Source organism: Erythrolamprus reginae, chromosome 1, assembly GCF_031021105.1.
Source record: "Erythrolamprus reginae isolate rEryReg1 chromosome 1, rEryReg1.hap1, whole genome shotgun sequence".
Lineage (NCBI taxonomy): Eukaryota > Metazoa > Chordata > Lepidosauria > Squamata > Dipsadidae > Erythrolamprus > Erythrolamprus reginae.
The window spans coordinates 113,905,324-113,922,533 of NC_091950.1; the positions used below are offsets into that span (position 1 = coordinate 113,905,324).

At 38.2% G+C, this 17,210-nt stretch overlaps 1 protein-coding gene across 1 annotated transcript; it reads left to right on the forward strand.

Moving 5' to 3' along the window:
• Positions 1–405: 405 nt before the first annotated feature.
• Positions 406–16,685, forward strand: LOC139162661 (protein strawberry notch homolog 1-like). Its single transcript, XM_070743332.1, has 5 exons — positions 406–466; positions 1,265–1,347; positions 11,886–11,938; positions 14,667–14,802; positions 15,958–16,685. The coding sequence occupies exons 1-5, from the start codon at positions 406–408 to the stop codon at positions 16,621–16,623; spliced, it is 999 nt and encodes a 332-aa protein (XP_070599433.1). The 3' UTR covers positions 16,624–16,685.
• Positions 16,686–17,210: the final 525 nt, after the last annotated feature.

Sequence of the window (17,210 nt, forward strand, 5' to 3'; positions counted from 1 at the left end):
ACAATCAAAGTTAAGTTTAGTTTTCTTCTCCCATCAATACTCTTCTCTGTTGAGATTTAATGAGTAAATAAAATCATTAATATCAATATTTGAGATGGATTCTTATTTGCTCAATGGATCAAATTATAAATTAAAGTTTGTTGAAATGTGATTTTTCTTCTGGATTTCAGTGGAATTGATGGCCATTGCTAAAGAAATAAACTTTTTCTTCATTATTATCTGATACCTTTACAAATTCACTTATATACACAGTTAGATGTGTATGCCACCCCTCTCCGAGGACTCATGGTGGTTCACAGCATATAATATAACAATACAACATAGAAGGAAAATCTAATTAAATTTAAAATTACAATCTAAAAATCCAATATTTAAAAAACGATCATACCAATTTAATCATACAACATGCATCTCATTTCATTTGCCAGGAGACTGAGACCTAATTGCCCCAAGCCTGGCGACATAGGTTAGTCTTAAGACTCTTACGGAAGGCAAAGAGGGTGGGGGCAGTGCATATTTCTGGGGGGAGCTGATTCCAGAAGGCCGGGGCCCCTACAGAAAAGACTCTTCCCCTAGGCCCCGCCAAGCAAAATTGTCTGGTTGATGGGACCTGGAGAAGGCCAACTCTGTGGGACCTAATCGGTCTCTGGGACTCAAACGGCAGAAGGTGGTCCCGCAAGTAATCTGACCCAATGCCCTTTAGGGCTTTACAGGTCATTTCCAACACTTTGAATTGTGTCCGGAAACCAATCGGCAACCAATGCAGTCGGCAGAGTGTTAGAGAAATATGGGCATGCCTAGGGAGGCCCATGACTGCTCTTGTGGCTGCATTTTGCACGATTTGAAGTTTCCAAACCCTCTTCAAAGGTAGCCCCATGTAGAGAGCATTGCAGTAGTCGAACCTCGAGGTGATAAGGGCATGTGGCAGATTTGTGCCACAACCAAAGTTCTATCTTTAAAAGGCCAATCCATATTATACCTAGCCTGGTACCACAATAAAAGAGTGATGAAGGGTGTTGAAGAGAAGAAGAGAAGAGAAGAGAATTTCTTCTTCTGTTGATTGCTTCTCTACTTGATTAGTTTCCATCCATTGCTTTTTGTCTTGCCCTCAGGTGCTTTGGACAATAGCTAGACTCCCTCTTCTTTGTGGCAACCCCTGAGGTATCAGAAAACTGTTGTGTTGTCACTCCAGCAAGCATTTTTTATATTTTTTATCCCCCAGTCCCCTAATCATCTTTGTTGTTCTTCTCTGCATTCTTTATAGAGTCTCGACATCTTTTGTACATCATGGTGGCCAAAACTGGATGCAATATTCCAAGTGTGGCCTTACAAAGGCATCATAAAGTGGTATTAACACTTCACATTATCCCTCTGTTAATGCATTATCCCTCTGTTAATGCAGCCTGTTGACTTTTTTGGGCAGCTCTAGGAAGGGCAAATCGTCATTTTATTATGCCAGACTCCTGTGTTCATAAAAAATATCATGTAAGCCATACCAATACAGAAAACTATGGATAACTATAAATATTTTTTCTATTATTTATCCCTAAAAAATAAGAGTGGGAATAATTAAAAAGTATGAGAGTGAAACTCTTGAAGATATTCAGCAGAAACCTGGCAGAGTTAATGTTCTCTAAAAATTCTGCCATCCAACCTACATTCATCCAACTTACCAATAAATAAAAAACCCCTGAAGGAGTTGTTTTGATTCTTCCCCATCCCATTATTTCTGAATCAAATATTGAAATGGATAAAATGTAATCAGTTTGCCCTGAACTTTTGAAGTACAGACTTGAATTGAATGATGGCCCCTTTGTATCCTGAATTTCCGATCTGAATTAAATCAGGGCTGATTCACTCAGGCTTAACATATATAAATGCATCCATATATGTTTAGCAAGTTGGCTGCCTGCCAATCAAAAGCCTATATACTTCTTCTATTAAAAAAGGTATATAAGTTCTTTGGCTAGAAGATCTTTGGGGATTTTTGAGTCCTCTTTCATACAATCCAAGATAGGAACATTCTACTTGGTACCCAAATGTAACAGTGATATGTAATCATGCATAGCATTGCAAATCATTGATTTGTTTTTATTTACTTTGGATCTGCCACTCTTTTCCGAATACTCAAGGTAGCTAACAAAATATAAAAACAAGCAAGGAAGCATAAACAAACTGGGAAATAAATAAATAAATAAATATATAAATTAAAATTAAATTAAAAGGCTTGTGAAAGAATTATGTCTTCATAAATGTTCTAAATATCAGCTTTGAAAAATTTTCAACATTGAAAAATATCAACATGAGGGCCATTATATAAGTTAAGGAATGCTTTCTATAGCTTGCCAGCAATGCTGGAGAATAAATTGTCTCTTGTTCCAGAAATATGGACCTCTAACCAAAGAGACATCTTTGAAATGGCTTCTGCTATAGATCTTAAAAGCCAGACAGATACATAAAGGAAGAAATAATTCCTTTAGATAATAGTCATTTAAGGCTTAAGGCTAGTGTCAACACCTTATTTGTTTGTTTGTTTGTTTGTTTGTTTGTTTATATATATATATATATATATATATATATATATATATATATATATATATATATGTCATATGTTTTTTTGCTGAATTTGAAAATTAAGAGAGACTAGGATAGATCTATTTCGGCCTTATTTTGGCCTCATCAGCTAGCCATACCCATGTGTGTGTGTGTGTGTGTGTGTTAAATGTTTTTAGCTGGAATTTTTTTTTTTTTTAAATTAAGGGAGACTAGGATGGTCCCATTTCGGCCTTGTTCTGGCCTCATCAGCTAGCCACACCCTTTCCTTTACTGGGATTCGATCTGGTGAACTCTGCCTTGTAAAGCAGAGAACTAGCAGTTAGAGCTATCAGATATATATATATGAAAATTGTTCCAGTGCAGGTCCTGCCCTCCAGGTATTGTACGTCCTCTTTATCATCCACTGAATAGCAATATATTTGTCACACTTTGTACACAAAGTAACTTTTTGATCAGCAGTATCAAATTCAATTTCACTGAGGGCCACATCAGGATTGTGTTTGACCTGGGGGGGGGGGGCAAGTGGCCGTTACTGGACTGGGCATGATCAGGGTAGGCATGGCCAGTTCAATGTCCAGCAGCTCTCTGCCAGTGAAAACAGGGCACAGAAGGGCCAGCAGAGGTACCACGGGCCAGTCCTTCGCTGTTTCCAGTTTGATACCCCTGTTCTTGTTCTGTCTGCGTCACTCCGGAAGCCAAGACCAACCCAAAAAGAGAAGCCAGACACACCGGTAAAAGACAAAGGCAGTTTATAAAATTCAAGAAAAACACAGGTAACAGAAAATGTCCTTACAAACAGGAAAATGTATCTTCAAATATATTCATGAAGGCAAAAGTCCATGCAGCAATACAGGATTCTTGCTGCCAAGACGAAGCTGTAGATAGCAGACCTACACCTCCCACGGGTCTTCCAAACTTCTGGGCCACAAGCCAGGAACAGAGACGCCGAGAACAAAGCAGGACACTGTACCTCCAACTGATAACACTCCACATGGTTTCAAGGGCTTGCCTGCCTTTTAAACCCTGCTAAGGAGGACCACACCCAAGCCCAGCTGTTCATAATTCAGTGCTGATAATACTTCTTTCATTGGTCCTTTCTTTGATGTAAACATCTCTGTCGCATGTCAATGACGGCTTGTGCTTCATCACCTAATGACTCCAAGCTACTGTCTGGGGAGAGGCCCCCCCCCCCGGGGCTCTCATGCTGTTCTCCTTCATCCCATTCCTGACTTTCCTCTCCCCCATCCGACTGCTCAGCCCCCTCCTCTTCGCTGTCATCCTCCTCTGGGCATGGAGCCAGCAGAGACACTGCCGGTCCCTGAGCAGCCTCAGGCTGAACCACAACAGTTCTAGATCCTTTGAAGAATAGCCATATATAGAAAACAATGCAATAATCATAAAAGGATGTGCCCAGAGGTGTGAATAATCATAATCAAATCATATCAGCTCAAGAAGGAATATAGCTGGCACACCGGGCATAATTAAGTGAAAGTGTCCCTGACCACAGCTACCATCTTGACTCTACTGATAGCTATGAATTAAGAAATGCTACCAAAGTATGGAACTGTCCTTTCTGGTATAGAATAATTGAATTCAAAACTGAGAACCTTGGACCATGAGTGCAGTTTTTGATTTACCAATCTGCCTAGAAGGATGGGTGTCATGAGAACAATAGTCTGCCATTGAGGAAGATGTCTGTGCAATAAGTATTGTGCATAGATTTGCAAATGTTGTATTGTGTCCCGTCCTTAGAGATCAAAGTGCTCTCACAGAAACAAGGTTTACCTCTTCACTCTCCCAATAATGGCCCACTTCATGTGGTCAGCAATTATTGCAACAACTCCTGAGAATGTGAGACACAATTCAGAAACTTCATCATTCTAGAGTTTTGATCTCATGGTATTAAACAACTATCTTGAACGCTAGTACACAGAAGCACTTGGTATTTAATATTAGAGCTAACTTTCAGCTCTTGCTTTTAAAGTAAACTTATTATAATTGGTCTTTCACTTAGTTGGGCAGGAAAAACAAAAAGAAACATGAGAACCCTTTTCTCCCTTCAGTATAAGCAATGCCATAAACTCTAAATTGGTTATTATTTCTAAGGTTGCATGATTCACAACAGAGGAAGGATGTGGAAAGGTGCCTGCTCGCTAATGCCCAGGAACAGAAAAGGGAAAAAATAGCAAATGGAGTTTGCACATTATGCATCTTATACCAAATGTCAGAGCAACATTTGAAAAGTACACAATGCTAGCAGGTGCCAATATAGAGGAGGAGTTTTCTCCTCCAGTGTGGGTGGAATGGGACACAATTATTCATATGGGAGGATTCAGATTATTTTTATGCATTTGTGTTCTGCTTGATGTAGACCTCTACCACTGCTTCCCAAGCATAAGGTTCTTTTATTTGATCCCTTCCTCCATGTAATAATGAGTGATACTGTAATGGGAAATAGGGTAACTTTGAGGAATAGGAGGAAGAACCACCAGGACAATGGTAAGGTACATGAAATCTGAGTGTGGAGAAGAAATGTAATTTGAGAAAATGTTCTCGACTTGATCATCGCTAGTTATCATAAGGATAAAGGGAGTGGAGAAGCACATTCAGATTTATAAGATTCTGATATGATAATTTATATTATATTACAATTTATATTGACTGGTTCCTAATATGATTTGATGACAGAAAACAAGAGGAAAACCTTCTGTGCATAAAATCCAACTGCGCCTTCTACAACTTCGTAAATAACAAACTCAAGGACTTGGGACCTTTCCCAACACTAAAAGGACCCATCAACAAAGAATGCTATGATGAAACAGACAAAACTAACCTCTTCAAGATATTCTTTGGCTCAGTATTTGTAAACAGCAATGGCTCATACTCAAAATTCCTTAGTTGTACCACAAATACTCACAATGATTCAATACAAATAGACTTCAGTGACGACAATGTTAAAAAAGCACTACACAGCCTAAAACTTTCCCCAACAATTGGACCTGTTGGACTATGTGCATACTTCCTAAGAAAGCTCTCCGTAGTCATAGCTGAACTATTAAGCATAATAATAATAATAATAATAATAATAATAATAATAATAATAAATAATAATAATAATAATAATAATAATAATAATAATAATAATAATAATAATTTATTACATTTGTATGCTGCCCCTCTCCGAAGACTCGGGGCGGCTCACAACATAGCAATAGTACAATATATTACAAATCTAATATTAAAATTTAAAAGTCAATTAAAAACATTAATATAACATAATATCATAAAATCACAACTACGCACTCGTACCCACTCAAACCAATTAATCATACTACAGAGGTCAGAAACAAACAATGGTGACAGAGGTAAGTCTTCAGCATTTTACGGAAGGCGAGGATGGTGGAGTTAGTTGATTCCAGAGGGCCAGGGCCGCCACAGAGAAGGCTCTTCCCCTGGGCCCCACCAGCCGACATTGTTTAGTCGACGGAATCCGGAGAAGGCCAACTCTGTGGGACCTAATCAGCTGCTGGGATTCTTGCGGCAGAAGGCGGTCTTGTAGGTATTCTGGTCCGATGCCATGTAGGGCTTTATAGGTCATTACCAACACTTTGAATTATGACCGGAAATTGATTGGCAGCCAGTGCAGGCCACGGAGTGTTGATGAAATATGGGCATACCTAGGAAAGCCCATGATTGCTCTCGTGGCTGCATTCTGCACGATCTGAAGTTTCCGAACACTCTTCAAAGGTAGTCCCATGTAGAGAGCGTTGCAGTAGTCGAATCTCAATAATAATTATAATAATAATAATTTATTGGATTTGTATGCCGCCCCTCTCCGTAGACTCAAGGTGATGAGGGCATGAGTGACTGTGAGCAATGACTCCCTGTTCAAATAGGGTCGCAAACGCCCTCCTTGCCACAGCTTTGAAAAATTCTACAGGACCAGTTCCCTACCAAACCTATGCCACATCACTTGCTACTGTCATCCCTATCTTCAACAAGGGAGATCCTAGTCTAGTAGAAAACTACAGACCAATTTATCTAAGCTGCATCACATGCAAAGTCATGGAATCAATCATAAACCAATCCATTACCCTCCACCTAGAAGCTAGCAACTTACTTTCAAACAAGCAATTCTTTTTCAGGAAAAAAATATCCTGCAATCTGCAACTACTATACTGCAAAAACATATGGATCTCAAATTTGACCAGGACAAAATAATAGACCCAATTTATATTGACTTCTATAAAGCCTTCAACTCAGTGGTTCATGATAGACTACTTATGAAACTGAAATCCTATGGCATCTCTGGACCCCTACATGACTGGATAACTGCATTCCTGTCAAACAGTCAACAAAGTAAAGAGTGCCGTATCTAATCCTGTTTCTGTTAACAGTGGTGTCCCCTAGGCAGTGTACTAGGACCAACACTCTTTATACTCTATATAAATGACCTATGCAATCACATTACAAGTGACTGCATCCTCTTCACTGATGACGTGAAACTCCTCAATACCAACAACAACACTGCTACCCTCCAGAAAGGCCTTAACTTTGTGTCAGAATGTTCAAACTTATGGCAACTCCAAATCTCAACCAACAAATACTCTGTCCTACACATTTGAAAAAAGAATCAGAACACCAAATGCAAGCTGAATAAACAAAACCTTGCAGAGGACCATCTCTCTGTCAAAGATCTTGAAATACTCATATTAAATAAACTAAGTGCCAACGCCCACTGCAATTACATTGCCAAAAAGGCTTCAAGAGTTGTTAACCTAATCTTACATAGCTTCTTCTCTGGTCATATCACACTACTAACAAGAGCATATAAAACATTCGCCAGACTAATCCTTGAATACAACTCATCTGCCTGGAACCCACACTGCATATCGAACATAAATACATTAGAAAGTGTCCAGAGATACTTTATGAGAATAGCCCTCCACTCCTCTACTTGCAACAGAATACTGCACACAATCAGAACTTGAAATCCTGGGCTTAGAAAGCTTAGAACTATGTTACCTTCGGCACAACATAAGAATAGCTCATAGAAATATCTGCTGCAATGTCCTTCCTGTCAACAACTACTTCAGCTTCAACCACAACAATACATAAGCACACAACAGATACCAACTGAAAGTGAACTGCTCCAAACAGGACTGTAGAAAATACAACTTTAGCAACAGAGGGTTAATGCCTGGAACTCACTATCTGATTCTATGGTTTTATTATCACCCCCCCCCCAAACTTTACCCTTAGACTATCCACTGTTGACCTCACCTGATTCCTAAAACATCAGTATGTGTGCATAAGCGCATCAGGGTGTGCATAAGCGCATCAGTGTGCCTACCGTCCCTCTCCTAATGTCCCCTTTTATCAGTACCCATCTTATGTACTGTATATAAACAATGTTATATCTATGTATATTACTAATATCTACTTAATAAATAAATAAATAAAAATTAAAAATGTACCTGGACTATCATTAATTGTTGTACCTTATGATTCTTGATGAATTTATCTTTTCTTTATGTACACTGAGAACATGTGCACCAAGACAAATTCTTTCTCTTTTTCTTTTTTCTCTCTCTCTTCTCTTCTCTTCTCCTTTCTTCTCGTCTCAAATTTACCTTACAATAAAGGTAGTATTAGAATTCATTAATTTGGTTTCTTAGTCTGGTCTACCTCAAAGGGCTGACAGATATTGATATATTCTTTGCCCTCTGTTCCACAAAGATGCTCATAGTGACAGATCATGCAATTTTGTTCTAATAAATATTTCTAGCAAATGGTGCAAAAGACCAGAATGCTTGCCAGATAAGAACCCATCCTAAACAATAGCTCATGCCATCACTGAAGTGACATTGTCAGCTGTTACATATTCAGTATGGTAATCTGCAAAATGAAAATCTTCATCCTTATTGGATTCTGACTATGGAGACGCTTGCAAGGTTCTACTGAAAGCCAATAAGAACACATGTGCACATGTGCACTCCCTGCAGATGATTGAATTGTACAGTAGTACCTCTAGATACGAGTTTAATTCGTTCCAGAACGGAGCTCGTATGTCGATCAGCTCGTATGTGGAACAAATGGCTTTAGATTTTGTTTTTCCCCGCCGAGATAACCAGAAGTAAGGATTCTTGCGCCACCTAGTGGAAGCTCGGCTCGTATCCCAAATTTGAGCTCGGGTGTCGAACAGAAATTTCGCTCCCGTCATGGCTCGTAACTTGGAATACTCGCATGTGGAGCAGCTCGTATCTAGAGGTACTACTGTATTGAGCATATGACTGTAGAGATAAAGTTATTTCAGTGACGTAGATAAGGATTAGATCTTTATAAACAACTGAATAAGACCTTGGCCTTTTCGTAATTTCCTATGTAAAATTTGCCTAATTCAGGCTTCCCTGACAAAGCAACTTCTAGATATACGAGGCCATGATGATAATTTTCCAGGTAACATGTCTCCACTCTGTGTCAACTGGCAACCTTGGGAATTTAAATCCAAGCTAACCGGAGGTGGCAGGTCAGGGAAGGTTGCCCTAAGGCCTAAACTAATATAAAAGGAGTAGACATTGACTGGAGGACAATTTTCAGCTACCCTGTAACAACAAAATGAGATGACTGTGCTGTGTTTACATGTGTTTCCTGTGAAAAGGCAGCTAATAGGCCCAATAACTTCTTCACCTTTGCTGCTATTTTGAACAAATAATTATGGAAGGTCAGTGTTTGGTCAAATGAAATGCCAAGACGAACAGAACTAAAATTGTTTCTCACCCTTTGGCAATTTTAAACCAGTATTTAATTCCTACCTACCAACAGCATTGTTAGGGATGCAATGTACTCCTAACTGTTGTTTTAACTACCAGCACTGCTAATAATTAATGTCAGCTATGTTCAAATGTTTTCCAAGTCAGAAAAAGGTCAGCAAATAACTACAGGAAAAAAGCCTACTCTCTGATTGGTATTGCAATGCATCTAATAATTTTCCCAAAGTATCTTAAAATCTACAACCCCAAATTAGTTTTGTTAGTCTTCCTTACCAGCAATGCAGTCTGTAGATCTGTTTTATATGTATTAGACAAGCCAGGTTTATAGGATACAATAGTGTCATTTTACTGAGTTTAGGTCAATTGACCACTGCCACAAAAGTGGTTTTCCCAGAAGCACCTTGGGGAGATGGGGCCCAGGCATCTTGCTCTTTGGTGCAGATGCTGTACCTCCTACCCCCCACCACCTAGCAGCCTGGTTGGCTTCTCTAATTGTGCCTCTGATACGTAAGAAGCCCCAAGATCACCCCTCTTGTAGCAAGAAAGGGACAATGGATCCATATCCCAGACGAGTTGGATGCAGAGTGGTAATTTCTAATGGAGAGATGTGTGGATAGAGACAAAGAAAGGAGATAAGGTACTAGGTGGGTTTGGGGGCAAATCTCCTCAAGAACCTGTGCAGAACAGGGAAGAGAAATGATGCAATTTTAAGTATTTATTTATTTATTTATTTATTTATTTATTTATTTATTTCATTTATTTTGTCCAATACACTTTACACATTGAAGAGAATAGACAAGTAGTAATATATATAAAGAAAAGATAGGAGAAAAGATATAAAAATAGAGGAGAAGATATATGAAAGGAAGAAAAGATAAATGAGATAAGGAGAGACAATTGGGCAGGGGATGGAAGGCACACAAGTGCACTTATGCCCGTCCCTTACTGATCTCTTAGGAACCTGGAGAGGTCAATCGTGGATAGTCTAAGGGAAAAATGTTGGGGGTTAGGGGTTGACACTACTGAGTCAGGTAATGAGCTCCACGCTTCGACAATATTGGAGCAGCTTTGAAAGAGTAATTGGGCTTGCAAGGCAGATGACATGACGATCTGGGCTTGGACAGCATTGCCAACTTTCTTTGTAATCATGTTCTTCCAGGCATCTGGTACAGAGATACATGTGGAAGCTAGGGGCAAGTATTCATTGAATTGCCTTTTTCTTTCTCCACTCCTTATGCGTGTGTGACTCTGTGCATGGACCTCCCTGGCACTTCAAGCCACTGCCTTCCAATAGTAAAATAGAGGTCCATTCCAGATTGGTTGGCGGCTAGTTGTCATTAACAAAGAAATGTCTAGGAATAAGTATCCCTGGGCAAGGGGCCATGGTCATGCAGGGGGAGGAGGAGTGAGGGACCAGTGGTGAGGGAAGAACATTGACAGTGGGTCAATTGAGAATGAATGCCCACAATAGGATGGGGGCGATGGGCCATCGTGGCAAAGTGGATGCCGGTAATGAGGTCATAGTCAAATGTCTATTCTGCATTTTATTTGCTACTAGAATTGTCTATTTATGCAATCATTTCAGTTCTGCAGAACCATAGCATGCATGCACACACACAAACACACACACAACAAAGTAGAAAGAGCCCCAGAAAACATTTTAAAATGCAGGAGAAAAATAACAGAGAATTCTATTTTCTTGCTATATTCTATTCCTTCAGATGATGGATATAGCTGAATGCTATCTTTTGATCCTGAGGTTATCCTAATGACAGAAAGATTTAAAGGCAACAGAGGTTGCCAACACAGGCCAAGCAATAGATCTAAAATGACATTTATTGCTGTTCAAAACATATACTTACTATTCAGTAATTTCTGTAAAAAGGATCTTGACTGTAATCTAAAGTTCTTAAGGGGGTCATCATCTGCAAATTTATTTGACCTCATTGGAGTCAACGGAATTATTGTAAGTAATTATATTAGAATTGCAGCCTCACAAATTCAGAAGCTGGATTCAAAAGCAATTCATTTGAATCACCGAATCAAACTGTCTTTCTGAATATAGATCAACATGTTGATTGAATTATCAAATTATATTAGATGTACATTAGATGTTCATTTGATGATTAGATTTAAATCAGATATTCAATTCCATTTTACCTACAGTTATTAAATGATGCACTTTAAAATGTCAAGTGGAATAAACCTATTTGTCCAAATTAACAAATTGAATCCACTTAGGTTAAATCAATAATCCAAATCAAACTGAAAATTCAGATTACACTGAAACTGTTTGTATGTTCTTATTATTTTATACACCTATATAAGAACTTGTTTCTTTTTTGCTTATTTATTTTTATTTCTTCAAATTAAAGAAGTTCAATTCATTCAGACATCAAGTTCCAGATCTATTTTACTTCTTAAAATAGCTTCTAATATATTATACAATTCATGAAGTTTTTGTTTGAATAATAGTATTATCGGTATATTAATTCCTCAACTGGTTCCTTCAAAGTTAATATGAATCTTTATTCTTAAAGTCTTCTACCTTTCTAGCAATTTGAGAAACACCCAACAGCTAAAGCAGATACAGTTTGGCTATATTACTGGTAATTTCAAAAATTATATGAGATCCTTTCCTATCACCCATTTCCTCCCATGTTGACTGTATGACTGTAACTTGTTGCGTATATCCTAAGATTTTTATTAATATTGCTTCTTCATTGCTTATTTGACCCCTATGACAATCATTAAGTATTGTATCACATGATTCTTGACAAATGTATATTTTATTTTATGTACATTGAGAGCATATGCACCAAGACAAATTCCTTGTGTGTCCAATCACACTTGGTCAATAAAAATTCTATTCTATTCTATTCTATTCATAATTTTCCATTTATGATAAATGGTTACGTTAATATAATAAGGAACCATTCTCACTGTACTTTTAAAATAAGTATGTAAAGTAAGCCTTTGTATGTAAGAAAGTCATAAAAAGTAAGTCATAAAATGATTTGAAATGCTTCAAAGTGTCACAGATGCATAATTTTTGGAAATCCCATTTTGCTCTCTTTCAAGTCAATGTTCCATTAACCTAGATTCGACCCAATTCATCTGTTTAATTCTTTTTCTGGATTAGCTAAAGGATTCTTCACTTCTTACTTACATCTCTACATCAAGGGGACTTAATGTAATGGCATTATATCCAGAGATATATTGTGAGAAATAATGCATCTAAATCTTTAGGCAGATTTCTATTTTTTTATTTCTAATTTTTTTCCTACATGGGATTTTTTTTTTGTTAGCTTAGCAATTTTGACATACCATAGTTCTTTTCTATAGGAAGAGGAATTAAGATGGCATTTTATCATCATAAAAGATAAAAAGAAAGGAAATATATGGAAATTTGAACAGTTTGCATATGCAAAAACATTGCTCTTGATCAATGTACCAGTTCAGACTTCTCTTCCAAGTTATTTGGATGCTCAATTTCAAGACTCCCATTCACCTTTCTTTTTCTTTTTTACCTTAATAAAATGGATTTGAACTAGACAATTTTCAAATAAACTTGGGTGTACTCCTAGATCTGCAGCCGAGGTTAGAGCAATGTCTCTCAGTTGTGGCTAGGGGGACTTTTGCACAGGTCCGTCTTGTGCACCGGTTGCGGCACTTCCTAGACCAGGAGGCTTTTTGCACTTCATCACCTCATGCCTGGACTATTGTAACACACTCTATATGGGGCTACCCTTGAAGAGCATTTGGAGACTATAATTCAAAATGGAGCCATATGAGCCATAGTAGGGGTACCAAGGTACACCCAAATAATTCCAACTCACCATGATCTGCATTGGCTACCAGTCAGTCTCCAGACACAATTCAAGGTGTTGGTTATCACCTTTAAAACTCTACATGGCTTAGGACCAGAATAATTATGGGACTGCCTACTACCTCCTATGTCTTTACGACCAATAAGGACCACAGAGTTGGTCTTTTCCAGGTCCCATCTGGAAAAAAATGCCAGTTGGATGGGCCATGGGGAAGAACCTTCTCTGTAACAGCTCTGACTTTTGGAATCAACTGTTCCTGGAGATTCACACTATCCCTGCCCTGCTGGCTTTCCGTAAAGCCATTAAGCCATTAAGTCCTGGCTTTTCTGGTGGACTTGGGACCATGAATGAATGACTGCATGTTTGAGTGTTATTAATAGGGTTTATTGAACTGTTTTTATATTTTATGCTGATGTTGTAATCTTTTATATTGTTTTTTATATGTTGTTGGCTGCCCAGAGTCCACTGGAATTGGGCAGCATTCAAATTTTGTAAAATATTAAAAACCTGGCTAAATGAGGAAATTGATGATAATAGTATGCATTTACTGGGCTTCCAAATTTTTCGTGCAGATTGGAATGCAGAATTATCAGGGGAGGAAAAGGGAGGAGTCTTATGTATATATATCAACAACAGCTGGTCTCAAGATATCACCATTATACAAAAATTCTGTGATAAAAACTTGGAGTCTTTAATTATTAATTGCAAACCCTTTTATTCTCCTCATGAGATTCATTCCTTCTTAATATCTGCAATTTACATCCCTCCGCAAACATCTGTAAAAAAGGCACTAAAAACCCTAGCTGATCAGATTACAGAGGCTGAAGCAAAATGCCCTGATTCACTGGCCATTATTTTGGGAGATTTAAACAAGGCAAACTTAAGAGATGAGCTACCAAAATACTTTCAGCATGTAAATAGTCTTTTTCTTTTATGTACGCTGAGAGCATAAGCACCAAGACAAATTCCTTGTGTGTCCAATCACACTTGGCCAATAAAAATTTTATTCTATTCTATTCAGATGGTATTTCAGGGAGTTTTGTTTTATGTAAAACTTTCAAGGTATTAACTAACTGTTCAAGCACTTTACTGGTCCATTTAGAAGTAATGTATATATTGTGATAGAAACAAGAACCACATGTTAAAAACTGAATGGGGTATGAATTTTTATAAATATTGCTTTTAATATACAATATGCATTATTGCCAGGTGTACATTTTTTTTTGTAACTTCTGCATCGATAATCATTTTTATATGTGGGTTTCAATTGTATTCATATTTCCCTGAGCTCCTTTCTTTAATATACTTCTTAATGAATTTCTTCAGCTTTAAGTTCCATTGCAAAATTTTGAAAAGAGAGACTATTAAAATATGCTTCTGTTTATCTACCATTCTAAGATATATTTTTTCAGGAAAATTCAGTTGTAAGTAAAACAATCAAGTTTTCTTCGTCCCTAATCTACAAATGGCTTTTCTTTATCTCCTTTTAAATCTCTTTAACTTTTAGGTACGTTGTGTGCTATTTTGGAAATGTACCTATTAGTACAGGCAGCCCTCAACTTACAACAGTTCATTTAGTGACCATTCAAAGTTACAATGGCACTGAAAAATATGATCTTATGATTGCTTTTCACACAACCATTGTAACATCCCAATATTCATGTGATCAAAATTCAAATACCATATTTTTTGGAATATAAGATCCACAAGAGTGTAATACATAATTTAGTTTTTGGGAAGGAAAACAAGGAAAAAAGGCCTCTGCCTCCCAGCAATTTGCCAAGCAGCAAAGAGCAAAGATGATATTCACTGTTTGCTGTGTATTTCTGTGCATGAGTGCCTGACCCATAGAAATAGCAAAGAATTTGAGAAATGTACATTATTTATTAATTGGATTTATATGCCGCCCCTCTCCGTGGACTCAGGGTGGCTAGTATATTAATGCCACAAAGTTTTCTTAAATGTAGTCACACTAATTCCTTCCAATTATTTAAACAGACCTACTTCAAACATGACTAAGTCAGGATTTAACTCTACTGCTTTATCTTCATACTAAACATGACACTGTTACATTTCAGACTATACTTGTACAGAGCTATTAAAATGGATGTGGCTTTCTCGAAGTATATATTATACTGAGTTTAAGCAACAGGTTAGAATTTTTTAAATTTTTTTAAAAAATTAAATTTCTAGTTGCAGGGGTTAGCACCTCTGATTTTGAAAGATAATTTTTCTCTCTCTTAGAAAGGTGGAGAAGAAATTGCTTCAGTATAGTCTTTTTTAGGATGACTTATGATCCTGTTAAACTGAAGCTTAGATATAGGATTACTGAGGTCTTTCTGATGAGAGCAGGATAATACTAACAGTCTGTGTAGGGGAAGATACAGCAAAAGTCCAACTTGGTACTCAAAGTTCACTGTACTGAAAATAGGATGAATTCATCAGTAGGTTTCCAGGTGCTCTTTATAGCACCTTGAAAAAAGTATGTCACTGTAACTCTGGTACAATTAAAACATCAGACCTGAGTCAACTGCTATAATTATGTGGTTGAAGGGGGTTTTTTTCTTTCCTTTTTTTGTCTTCAAGTCAGTTTTTGACTCCTGGCACCTTGCCTGAACAAGTCCCTACAGTTTTCTTGGCAAGATCTTTTTTCAAGTGGCTTGCCTACTTTCTAGAGCTGACAGGGAGTGACTGGCCAAAAGTCATCCAATTGGATTTGTGCCTCAGGCACCATCAGAATTCATGCTCTCCTGGTTTCCAGTCAGGTGCCTTATTGACTACTGGCTCTGTGTTTAAAGTATGCAATTCTTTACCTAACCAAATATCAAACTCAGTCTAACACAGGGGAGGAAGCAACTAAGCTTTGGAGTGAACAGCGCGGGCCAGAAGACGGGTTTTATTTATCGCTTCAGATACGAAATAGTAAAAAAACTGCCATCCTCGTGAAAGAGGTGAACCCCAAAAAGAAGCTTTTCCTGATTCATGGGCCAAATACTGGAAAACAGTTGAAACTGGAAACCTACTCTGAAATAAAGAAAAAATATAAAAAAGTATCCTCAGATGACGCTGTGACTCACTGGGTAGAACAGTACACCTCATCAGCACACACATGCACACACGATTACTGGCGAGGCAACTGCAAAAAGGCCGGTCTGGGCCTCGTTTGCGAAGTCGGCCTGCGCTGCCGGACCTATTACGTCCTCTGCGGTTTAGTCCTGAGCATTTGGACAAAAGTAGAAGGGGTCCTGGCCTCTGTGAATGGCACAAATGTCAAAATGCAGATCGTTTGCTTGCGGACCGAGGATGGCCAGAGAATTGTAGGTTTGATCATTCCAGCAAACTGTGCGTCTCCCCTCGTCAACCTCTTGTCGACTTCCGATCAGTCGCAACAGCTAGCCGTCCAGCAGGAACAGATCTGGCAGCAGCACCATCCGCAGAGCATCGCCCACTTCAACAGCGCATGAGACAGATAGACCCCTGTGGTATCTCGGCTCGACCGCCCTTAAAGCATTGCGCTTTTGATTTTTTTTTTAAATTTCTTTTTGGGGCTCCTCCTCCCCCTTTCGTTTGGTTTTTATTTTTAATTCCCCCCCTTTTTTTCTTGGTTTTCGAGCAATCAGGGACAGATTCCAAAGAATTAGCTTTCAGTTCCGTCACCCTGACTTGACTTACAACTCCGCAGAAGAGAGAAAGAAGAGGCACAGAAGAGAGATCAAAGCCCAGCTCTGCTTGACAGCCGTCACAGGTTACATGGATCAGCATTTGCTAAACCTACTTGCTGAAATCAATTTGAGAGTTGTCAGATTTCTTTTTAATGCAGGTCGTATTTAACAAATATTGGTCAGAAAATCATTAACGAGATCTGTTGAACAACTGTTTGATGTATATATTTTCTTTGAGTTTTTCTATATGTATTGTTGTGTCCAGAGGACAGTTAGGCATTGTACCCACCCCATAGTCCCAGTGACCAAGATCTTAGCTTAGTATAGCTCTTCTGGAGCAAGGTATCCTTTCAGGATCTTTGCCACAATGTGTGTCTATGAGAGAACAA

Bases quoted from the DNA above. Each gene is read 5' to 3' on its own strand.
- LOC139162661 (XM_070743332.1), top strand. From the start codon at position 406: ATGCATCTCATTTCATTTGCCAGGAGACTGAGACCTAATTGCCCCAAG. The intron at 467-1,264 runs GTTAGTCTTAAG...CATTCTTTATAG, and splicing joins CCCCAAGCCTGGCGACATAG to AGTCTCGACATCTTTTGTAC. The intron at 11,939-14,666 runs GTAATTTCAAAA...TTTAACTTTTAG, and splicing joins ACAGTTTGGCTATATTACTG to GTACGTTGTGTGCTATTTTG.